At 41.9% G+C, this 12,067-nt stretch overlaps 1 protein-coding gene across 2 annotated transcripts in view; it reads right to left on the bottom strand.

Annotated features, from left to right (window-relative positions):
* The window catches only part of LOC120988657 (splicing factor SWAP), a 186,405-nt gene that overhangs the window by 77,365 nt on the left and 96,973 nt on the right, over positions 1–12,067 (bottom strand). For both annotated transcript variants that reach the window (XM_040416260.1, XM_040416259.1), the window contains exons 11-12: positions 9,600–9,762; positions 8,094–8,333 (exon numbers count right to left, since the gene is read on the bottom strand). In XM_040416260.1, the coding sequence (XP_040272194.1) occupies positions 8,094–8,333; positions 9,600–9,762 (403 nt within the window). The remainder of the gene's footprint in view (positions 1–8,093; positions 8,334–9,599; positions 9,763–12,067) is intronic.

Genomic DNA, 12,067 nt, shown 5'->3' with positions numbered 1-12,067 from the left:
TGTTCCCGGTGACGTCAACAGCACTAATAGGCAGGCTTTAGCGTTGCCCTAGCCTGTAAAACACCTAGAACAGCGATAAAGTCTGCCTATTAGTGCCAGTGATGTCCCGGCCAACAATGCTAGGCAGAAGCCTCCGTCTAGTAGTGTAAGTATTTATACAAAAAAAGCCCTTGCAAGAGATAGCATAGGAGCATGAAATGCTCCGATGCTCATCTCAGAGTGGTTGTCAGAATGGAGATATGTCCCGGTTCAGCTCTGAACTCGGACAACCTCTTTAAGTATGGTTCCCCCCTCCACAGGTCCAGCGGAGAGAACCAAAATTTGTTAAAAAGCTGGAGAATTTCTTTAAATAAAGATGACGTTGCTAGAATCAACTGTTGTCCAAATTAGAAGTATTTGGCCAACATCTATCTTAACAGTATAGTCACCTTAGAGACCCATGCAGCGCTTAGAATAGGCTGCAGACTAAAGGTATGGTAGTGACCTCCATAAAAAGGAGTATTGACAGTCATTAATGGGTAAAAAAAATAATCATGAATGCAAAAGGAGACCATAACTTTTAAAGGGAATATATTGCCCCCTGACGGCAGCCACAGAAAACCTGATGAAAAAGTTTGGTTACTTTTTTGACCTGACTCAGCTGTTTAGCTAAAATTTGCAAAGAACAGCACCACCCCGACACTGGAGCCCGCTCAATACAGTACACATGCCGGGTAGTCACAACTCTCCCTGCAGATAACTGATACTCCTAATGCAAATCAGGGGTGAGGGTGGGGGCAGCCAAGAGCTAATGAATACGAGGTCACTTTGGTGCATGCTCTGCATCAAGTGGACTCCCGCTCTGCCTATGCTGGAGCTTTTAATACAGATTTTGGCAAAATGGTTGGGGTCAATTCAAGAAAGTGACCCAGTGTTTTCTATAGGTATCTGTCACCAGTTTACACTGACCTCAGGTCAGTATTCCTTATGCTGCGAATGGTATTCCTCTGTGTTTCTCTGGGAATCTACATCTAGACATACAATTTGTCTTTCCCAGAGGCTATACCATTCTTTCAGTATTCACTCCACCAGCTCACTTCTAGTGGATAGGCAGCGCTCTGCCTCCTTGAGTACCATATCCTACCACTAGTGCGGTGGAATTGTATACACGTACTTTAGGTGTCCGTATTAATAATATAGGGTGTCCACAGTGTCCCTCTAACATACTATACACCTAGTGGACATTGTGATCACATGGTTAGGCACCCGACTCTGATAATACGGCACCGACTTAGTGCCCAACTTTATTAATTGTAGGTTTTCACCTCTCACAAATTTCCACTATTAGCACTAATAAAAATTTATTATTTTTGCTCCATTTTAACGTCCTTTTACATATTTGCTTGTTTTGACATTAACTTATAGGGACGTATACCTCCATTACCTTGCTCTTTATCTTTGTTGACCTCAGGTAGGGCAGTAAAATCTGGTGACACATTCTGTTCAACTTCTGTTTTAAGTTCGGCTTCCGGTTAGCGGAGAATCCCGATATGGATTCCGAATTCCGTTGTGGTCCGTGGTAGCGGAATCAATAATCGGCCATTATTGATTCCGCTACCACGGACCACAACGGAATTCGGAATCCATATCGGGATTCTCTGCTAACCGGAAGCCGAACTTTAGACGCCGAACTTAAAAACAGAAGTTCGCTCAACACTACCTGTAAAGGCTATGGACATATTTGGGGATTTTTTTTACTCAAATGCAAGTAAAATCATTGTTTTTTCTCGTACATTGCAGGCTGCTCAGTCCTGTTCAAAGTGAAATCCATTCAGCTCTGTCTACAGCACTTATTTCTACTCTTCTGATTGAAAATCAGGACAGCAGAGAAAAGGGCTACAGATCGATCAGTCAGCGAGTCCGTCTGATGGACTTCACACAACAGGACTCAGTCTGCAAAGCATGAAAATACAAGCAGACTGCAGAAGACAAAAACAACAAACATTTTACTGAAACCAAATTCGAAACAATTATCCTCCACTAAAATGACATTCATTTCAGAAATTTTTAAAAAATAAATTAAAGAAAAGTGTCAATCGTCTTTAAAGAATGAAAGCGAAAAGCCTACAGGCATGTGGATCTGCTACAAAAAATAGATTCGAACAAGGAGCTGGTTTGGATTAGTGTTGGACATCAGAGGATGTATTATGTATTACAGGTAGTTCGGACACATGCTCATTTACATTCAAACATAACATTTTTTATTTTTCCTTTTTTATAATAGAGGAAGATGAGGCATAAGTATTCAACTAATCGAACTAATGACCATTTTCATGTAAGCTACGTGAGAGAAATGCAACACCACAAATATTTGGCTGTATATTTGAGAGAATGCCACATTTGAATACAAATCAACCTTCATTTGGAACAAGTCCTGACATGCCACATACTAATTCAAATTTGAGATTCAAGCGCTTCCACTTTTGCCAATCAGGGTGCATAATCTGATTGGGCTTGTAAAGACAGGGGGGGATACTATACACTGCATACATGCATTGCTTGTCACCGCAATAGACCATCTGAATGTTCTCCTCAGTCGTTCTTTACGAAAAGTTGGCATACTTGTAAACAGACCACAATAAGTGACTTTCACATATATAATTTGCTGGCCTTCCCTATTATTAGACTTAGTGGCCAGTGAGAAAATTGCTGTTTTTTTTTTTTAAACAGATAGTGATATGTAAAATTTAAATTGTAAAAATAAAATAAAAAATGTATCGTAAAAATAAAAATATTTAACCCCTTTCAGCCACCCTGACAAACTGTTACGTCAATGTGGTTGAGGTAATGTATGGAGCGGGCTGCTGTGGTGAGCCTGCTCCACAGCCGGAATGACTGAGAAGGGCGATTAAGCCGAACCCAGTAAATTAATCCCTCAGATGCCGAGATCAGCATCAACTTCGTCTGCCTTCTGATCGGAGCTGCTGCAGTGAAATCATGGGGCCCCGATCAGTTACCAGGACAGCCTGGATGCTTCTGAATTTTCCCAGACCTGCCATGGTAGGCTCCCTGCTAAGCTGTGCAAGAGAGACAGCTCACCAGTGAAAATCCCATTCACCCTAATGGAATCTATATTAGGGTGAATGGGACAAGGTATCTAAAGATTCTAGGTTTTAGCCTCCTAAGGGGGTTAAAGGGATTCTTTCATGAGATTTTACCCCTATAACCTAAACATATGCCCATGTCCGGAGTAATAAGAATAATCCTAAACTGGCCTTATTAAACTTCACTGTGGCTCTATTTGCCCAAAAAACTGGTTTTTATAACCTGTCAATCACTCACTTAAGGTGCCCAAGGGGAGGTCCGTTAACCACTTCAGCCCCCAGTGCTTAAACACCCTGAAAGACCAGGCCACTTTTTACACTTCTGACCTACACTACTTTCACTGTTTATTGCTCGGTCATGCAACTTACCACCCAAATGAATTTTACCTCCTTTTCTTCTCACTAATAGAGCTTTCATTTGGTGGTATTTCATTGCTGCTGACATTTTTACTTTTATTGTTATTAATCGAAATTTAACGATTTTTTTGCAAAAAAATGACATTTTTCACTTTCAGTTGTAAAATTTTGCAAAAAAAACGAGATCCATATAGAAATTTTGCTCTAAATTTATAGTTCTACATGTCTTTGATAAAAAAAAAATGTTTGGGTAAAAAAAAAATGCTTTGGGTAAAAGTTATAGCGTTTACAAACTATGGTACAAAAATGTGAATTTCCGCTTTTTGAAGCAGCTCTGACTTTCTGAGCACCTGTCATGTTTCCTGAGGTTCTACAATGGCCAGACAGTACAAACACCCCACAAATGACCCCATTTCGGAAAGTACACACCCTAAGGTATTCGCTGATGGGCATAGTGAGTTCATAGAACTTTTTATTTTTTGTCACAAGTTAGCGGAAAATGATGATTTTTTTTTTTTTTCTTACAAAGTCTCATATTCCACTAACTTGTGACAAAAAATAAAAACTTCTATGAACTCACTATGCCCATCACGAAATACCTTGGGGTCTCTTCTTTCCAAAATGGGGTCACTTGTGGGGTAGTTATACTGCCCTGGCATTCTAGGGGCCCAAATGTGTGGTAAGGAGTTTGAAATCAAATTCTGTAAAAAATGACCTGTGAAATCCGAAAGGTGCTCTTTGGAATGTGGGCCCCTTTGCCCACCTAGGCTGCAAAAAAGTGTCACACATCTGGTATCTCCGTACTCAGGAGAAGGTGGGGAATGTGTTTTGGGGTGTCATTTTACATATACCCATGCTGGGTGAGAGAAATATCTTGGTCAAATGCCAACTTTGTATAAACAAATGGGAAAAGTTGTCTTTTGCCAAGATATTTCTCTCACCCAGCAGGGGTATATGTAAAATGACACCCCAAAACACATTCCCCACCTTCTCCTGAGTACGGAGATACCAGATGTGTGACACTTTTTTGCAGCCTAGGTGGGCAAAGGGGCCCATATTCCAAAGAGCACCTTTCGGATTTCACAGGTCATTTTTTAGAGAATTTGATTTCAAACTCCTTACCACACATTTGGGCCCCTAGAATGCCAGGGCAGTATAACTACCCCACAAGTGACTCCATTTTGGAAAGAAGAGACCCCAAGGTATTCGCTGATGGGCATAGTGAGTTCATGGAAGTTTTTATTTTTTGTCACAAGTTAGTGGAATATGAGACTTTGTATGAAAAAAAAAAAACAAAAAAAAAAAACTGCATTTTCCACTAACTTGTGACAAAAAATAAAAAATTCTAGGAACTCGCCATGCCCCTCACGGAATACCTTGGGGTGTCTTCTTTCCAAAATGGGGTCACTTGTGGGGTAGTTATACTGCCCTAGCATTTTCCAGGGGCCCTAATGTGTGGTAAGTAGGTAAATGACCTGTGAAATCCTAAAGGTGCTCTTTGGAATATGGGCCCCTTTGCCCACCTAGGCTGCAAAAAAGTGTCACACATGTGGTATCGCCATATTCAGGAGAAGTTGGGGAATATGTTTTGGGATTTCATTTTACATATACCCTTGCTGGGTGAGAGAAATATCTTGGCAAAAGACAACTTTTCCCATTTTTTTATACAAAGTTGGCATTTGACCAAGATATTTCTCTCACCCAGCATGGGTATATGTAAAATGACACCCCAAAACACATTCCCCAACTTCTCCTGAGTACGGCGATACCAGATGTGTGACACTTTTTTGCAGCCTAGATGCGCAAAGGTGCCCAAATTCCTTTTAGGAGGGCATTTTTAGACATTTGGATACCAGACTTTGGGGCCCCTAGAATGCCAGGGCAGTATAAATACCCCACATGTGACCCCATTTTGGAAAGAAGACACCCCAAGGTATTCAATGAGGGGCATGGCGAGTTCATAGAATTTTTTTTTTTTTGGCACAAGTTTGCGGAAATTGATATTTTTAATTTTTTTCTCACAAAGTCTCCCGTTCCGCTAACTTGGGACAAAAATTTCAATCTTTCATGGACTCAATATGCCCCTCACGGAATACCTGGGGGTGTCTTTTTTCCGAAATGGGGTCACATGTGGGGTATTTATACTGCCCTGGCATTCTAGGGGCCCTAAAGCGTGAGAAGAAGTCTGGAATATAAATGTCTAAAAAATTTTACGCATTTGGTTTCCGTGAGGGGTATGGTGAGTTCATGTGAGATTTTATTTTTTGACACAAGTTAGTGGAATATGAGATTTTGTAAGAAAAAAAAATAAAAAATTCCGCTAACTTGGGCCAAAAAAATGTCTGAATGGAGCCTTACAGGGGGGTGATCAATAACAGGGGGTTGATCAATGACAGGGGGGTGATCAGGTAGTCTATATGGGGTGATAACCACAGTCATTGATCACGCCCGTGTAAGGCTTCATTCAGACGTCCGTATGCGTTTTGCGGATCCGATCCATCTATCAGTGGATCCGTAAAAATCATGCGGACGTCTGAATGGAGCTTTACAGGGGGGTAATCAATGACAGGGGGGTGATCAGGTAGTCTATATGGGGTGATCACCACAGTCATTGATCACGCCCCTGTAAGGCTTCATTCAGACGTCCGGATGCGTTTTGCGGATCCGATCCATCTATCAGTGGATCCGTAAAAATCATGCGGACATCTGAATGGAGCTTTACAGGGGGGTAATCAATGACAGGGGGGTGATCAGGGAGTCTATATGGGGTGATCAGGGGCTAATAAGGGGTTAATAAGTGACGGGGGGGGGGGTGTAGTGTAGTGTAGTGGTGCTTGGTGCTACTTTACTGAGCTACCTGTGTCCTCTGGTGGTCGATCCAAACAAAGGGGACCACCAGAGGACCAGGTAGCAGGTATATTAGACGCTGTTATCAAAACAGCGTCTAATATACCTGTTAGGGGTTAAAAAAAACCACATCTCCAGCCTGCCAGCGAACGATCGCCGCTGGCAGGCTGGAGATCAACTCTCTTACCTTCCGTTCCTGTGAGCGCGCGCGCCTGTGTGCGCACGTTCACAGGAAATCTCGGCCATCGCGAGATGACGCATATATGCGTGACTCTGCGCAGGGCTGCCACCTCCGGAACGCGATCCTGCGTTAGGCGGTCCGGAGGTGGTTAATATAGGGTGCCCGGCCGCCCAGCGTCGCCTTCACTGTCTTCTGCGCCGCCTTCTACAGCTCAGCACCGCCTTCTACAGTTCAGCGCCGCTTCCGCAATCCTACCCGTCTCCACGCACTAGGTTCAGCCTGATGAGCCTCGGACTCATGGAAGCGGCTTCGTTGAGCCAAGTGCGCATGCGCATCAGGCCGGCGCATGCGCATCAGGCCGGCGCATGCGCACTTCGCTCAACAAAGCCGCTGCCAGGAGTCCGCGGCGCACCAGGCTGAGCCTAGTGCGCAGGCGCGGGATCTGGCAGAGGGACGGGTAGGATTGCGGAGGCGGCGCTGAGCTGTAGAAGGCGGCGCAGAAAACAGCAAAGGCGGCACTGGGCACCGGACAGCGAGGGGTGCGGCCGGGCACCCTGTATTAACGGACCTCCCCGGGGGTACCTTAAGTGAGTGATTGACAGGTAATAAAAACCTGTTTTTTGGGCAAATAGAGCCACAGTGAAGTTTAATAAGGCCAGCTTAGGATTATTCTTATTACTCCGGACATGAGCATATGTTTAGGTTATAGGGGTAAAATCTCATGACAGAATCCCTTTAAAAGTTATTATAATTTTTTTTTTTTTTTAAAGTTACAAAAATGTCAATATTAAAAGTTTAAAATCACCCCTTTCCCAATTGTACATCTAAAAATATATAAATAAATTTTTTTTTTGAAAAAATTAAAAAAAAAAACAGGTATCGCTGTGTCCGAAAAATTTTAATATTTTACATTTTTTTCCTGTGCAGTGAATGCCGTAATGGGAAAAAAATTATAACACACGATTCACCTTTTTTTTTTTAAGTCAAGTTTCCCTCCCAAAGAAATTGAATACCATTGTTCAAAAAGTCATACGTGCAACAAAAATTGTATCAATAAAAAAAAAAAAACTGTTCGTTCGGCAAAAAACAAGCCCTTATACAGCTCTGTAGACCAAAATATAAAAGTCAGAAAACAGCAAAGCAAAGAAAATTTTTATTTTTTTCAAAGGTTTTAATTTTTTTTCTAAATTAATAAAACAAAAAAGAAATAAAACAAGCTTGGTATAACCATATTCACATTGAGCCGCAGAATAAGGACATCGTGTCATTCCCCCCCCCCCCTCAATTTAACCCCACAAAGATTTTTTCCCCCATTTTCCAATAACAGGCATTGTAAATTAAATGATGCCCTTCAAAAATACAACTAATCCAGCAAAAAATAAAAGAATTGAGCTGAAAATTAAAGAATTGGAACATGGGGAGGAAAACATGAAAAGGCAAAACCAAAACTGGGCCCACATTTTCTCATGACACATTACCTTGAATATATGAAAAGCAAAGCTTAAAAGGTATCATATGTTAGTTATCTCCTCTAGAGTCGAGTAACAGAAGTCTATAAAGCTTTAGATGAGATGAACATGATGTGATAAAACCTATTCCAAAAAAGGAAAGAAACATATGTGTACCTTGCTTAGCTTCCAGTTCCTCTGGAGTTAACTGTGGTCTCTTCTCTTCTACTGCAGCGTTCCCGACACTACCTAATTGGTTGCTATTTGAATAGCTACTGGTCTTGCTTTGCTGGCCTTCTTTGCTTTCTCCATCCTCCTCTTCCTCGCTGTCATCATCTAATTTTACTCTGTTTTTCTCAAGCGGCAGAAGGTCGGTTTCTTTCACCTTTATTGCAAAACTTATTGGAGCAAAGGAAACTAAAAATATAATGAAAAAGAACATCAAGATGAGCTTTTATGAACTAAACACAAAATCACATTTCACAACATTATCAGAGGAGAGAAAATGCAGTAAAAAATAAAATAGATAATCCAAAACGAGGAGGTTGTCATCCACACAAAAGTTTAGACCTACAGTTTGCTGCAGATTAGAGCTCCAGAAGACAATGGAGATGGTAAAAAGTGCAGCAAGGATACCTTCTATTGGCTACATTTTTAGACTTAGCAGCTAAGGCTACTTTCACACTAGCGGCAGCCTTCTCCGGCAGGTGCACACGTGCCACCGGAGGCCCGCTCTGGCCCCATTGACTATAATGGGGGCTGGCCGGAGTTCCGGCGGCAGCATGGCAAACATGCCGAGAGGTGGCCGGAATAGAACTACGACATGTCGTAGTTTCATTCCGGCCACCTCGCGGCATGTTTGCCGTGCTGCTGCTGTAACTCCGGCCCGCCCCCATTATAGTCAATGGGGCCGGAGCGGGCCTCCAGCGGCACGTGTGCACTAGCGGCAGCACGGATCCGGCAGGCTATTCACCTGCCGGAGAAGGCTACCACTAGTGTGAAACTCGCCTAAGGGTACGGCTACACAACGACATTTGTCGCAGCAACGTCACGCAACATTTTTTGTAATGAGTAAATTGTGTCACACTTCGACATGCTGAGACACAGTCGCAAAAACTCCATCCAAGTTGGATGTCGCCATGTAGCCCTGGCCTAAATGTGATTTCTTCTGACCTGGACTCATGCAGCACAGAGACAGATGTACAATATGACTTTCTGACAGCATGTAGACACTACTATCATACTACATACTATGTTATTATTAAGCTCCATGTATAACAGTATGCAGTAAGCTCCTCCACTCCCTCTAGTGGTGGTTGCAGGTAGCCAGAAAACAGAGCACAACTTTCGGTTTAATACATTGGGTCAGAGAATGAAACTGCTACCGATTTGAGTAAAATGACAGGTAAATTCAAGTAAGTGACCCAGTTTTTTTTTTTTTTTTTTTAATCAGGGTCTCTGTCATCAGAGTAAACTTCCTACAGACAGTGCAACATAAAACTGTTGATTAGCCTGGAGCTCATGTTTGAGGTTGGAGGGGATTTTGAGGAGTTTATGGCAGCCTTGAAGGCAAGGAAAGACTTCTGCAGGCTCCTGAAAGCTGAGTAAAAGTTCAGTTTATTCTAACATTACAAAGGCTCATATGAAAAAGGAAAAAGAAAAAACAACAGGTTGTGAAAATACCTTTCATGAGCTTTCCATCATTGGCAGGCTTGCTACCAGCACAGTCAGTTTTGGCATCACTGGCACCAACATTGTTTCCATCACTTGGAACAGTACTACTTGGTATCACATTGCCCTCTGAGGGTGACGCAGATACAACATTAGCGTCTGATGTTGTAGAAGGCTGTTTGGGGAAAAACAAGTCTGGAGTTAAACTAAGAAAAAAAGGGTTTTTACTCATAAAATGTTCAGCAGAGGAAAAAACTACGATTGATAGTACCACGAGGACAGAGTCATCCTCCGACTGGAACGTTAAATAACACAATTAAATCAATCACAAAGCCAGAAACTGATGCACTTGAGATGACCAAAATAGAAAGGCCAACAGAAAACGAAAAAAACTATCTGATCTATACACATTAAGACTTAATTTTTATTTTCTTCCATATGTTAACTGGTTTAATATGACATAGCTGACTGTGGCTAGCAAATAAAAAATGAATAAAAGGAAATTCTGTGAAGAATCTAATAAGACTGCACCACTCCAACAACCCACAGACTGGTTAATTGATTTCTCGTGAAATTGGTTGTTATGTGAGATACAGAAATGAGATTGTGAGCCCCACTGGGGCAGGAGACGGATTCCAATCCCCGAACTGTGCTGTAGAATATGCTACAGTAGAAAGAGGGATGGCTGGGGTTTAATATTTATCTTGTGTTTTACAATAATTGTTAGTCATATACTTCTGCAATATTCATATATTTTTAAGACTTCATTAAAGCGAGTTTTTTAAGCTCCAGCTATTGATTACCTATCCTCAGAATAGAATATTAATATCCAAATCAGTGGGGGTACAACGTCATGCATATCAACCAATCAGCTGCCCAAACCAGCAATATGAATGGAGCCGTAACCACAGCTATGCATCAAGTGTAGTGGCCCTGCTGGGGTTTTGGACCCCCACAGATCAGATACTGATGAACTACAATGTGGAAATATGATGAACGATTACATTCTAATTAAAGTTTTTTTTATTCTTTACCGGAAAGGAAAAAGACAAAGCATAAAGAGAACTTTAAAGGCTTCTCAAAATACTTTAATCACACAGCTGTAATAACTTCAGACTAGCCATAGCTTAAAATAAGCTTCCTCTTGACCAGTTTCAGACAAAGGGCTCAGCAGTGTAGCCCAACATCTGAGAACAGAACAAATGCATATGTTCAAAAGCTACTGAACTGGAAAAAAAAGGAGTTTGTCAGGGAGAAATGTCTGAAGATTGCCAACTTGCTCTACAAAGATTAAGCCAGGTGGGCCATAACTGTGTAAACTACCGAAAATCAACACCTTTGCCCTTCTATATTAATAATTTATAATACCGTATTTTTCGCTTTATAAGATGCACCCCCTAGCCCCCCCCCCCTTCCCCCAACCAAAGTAGGGGGAAATGGTTGTGCGTCTTATGAAGTGAATACTAGTGAGCGCTTCCATTATGGAAGCGCTTACTAGTATGCATTAGGTACCGGGAGAGGGGAAGAAGCACTGCTAGCGCTTCTGATACTCACCCTCCCTGGTCTTCTTGCTAGGGTCCGAACTCCACTGTCCTGACCCTGTACAGAGTCAGGATGTAGTGCGCACACTATGACCTTGACGTAGCACGCAGTCAGGTGACAGTGCAGAACAGCCCGGAGAAGACAGGGGGGCGCGAGGCTGGACCCATAGCAGAGCCACGGCGCAGTAGAGGTGAGGACGTTTTTTATTTTAGTCTAATGGGGATCTGAAAGAAAAGGTCTAATCTGAGGTCTGATGGGGGTCTAAAAGAAAAGGGCAGACCGGGGGTCTAACATGGAGGGCTGATATGGGGGTCTGATGTGATGTCCTGATATTTATGGGGGTCTGATCTGAGGATCTGAGGTTTGATGAAAAATATATATTTTTTATTTTCCTCCTTTAAAATCTGGGGTGCATCTTATAAAGTGAGAAATACGGTACATATTACACTACAGATAACCCATGTTTCTATAAAAAGTCTTCACTTAACTATTTCATGAAATTTTATGGCTTTCTAGGCCAGGAGTGCATAACCATACACGTGCATCTCAATAAATTAGAGTATCATTGAAAATATCATTTATTTCAGTAATTTAAATAAAGTATATATAATTATCTATTATACAAATTTATTAGATACATAATTATTTAAAGCATTTATTCGCGTTTTGGCTTTCAGTTTGTGAGATCCGTTCAGTGATCTCACAAGCGGTCCAAAACGGATCAATTGGCATTCAATGCATTCTGAATGGAAAAGGATCCGCTCAGAATGCATCAGTTCAGTCTCCATTCCACTGTGGAAACGGACACCAAAACGCTGCTTGCAGAGTTTTGGTGTCTGATGAAACTGAGCCAAACGGAACCGTCCTGGCACACAATGTAACAGTGCTCCAGACTAAAAAAAAATACCTAGTAGCCATTGGCTCCAGAACTGAAAAAT

Source organism: Bufo bufo, chromosome 2 (genome assembly GCF_905171765.1).
Source record: "Bufo bufo chromosome 2, aBufBuf1.1, whole genome shotgun sequence".
Taxonomy (NCBI): Eukaryota; Metazoa; Chordata; class Amphibia; order Anura; family Bufonidae; genus Bufo; species Bufo bufo.
The sequence above is the reverse complement of the archived record's forward strand: the minus strand, read 5'-3'. Positions and strand labels throughout refer to the sequence as shown.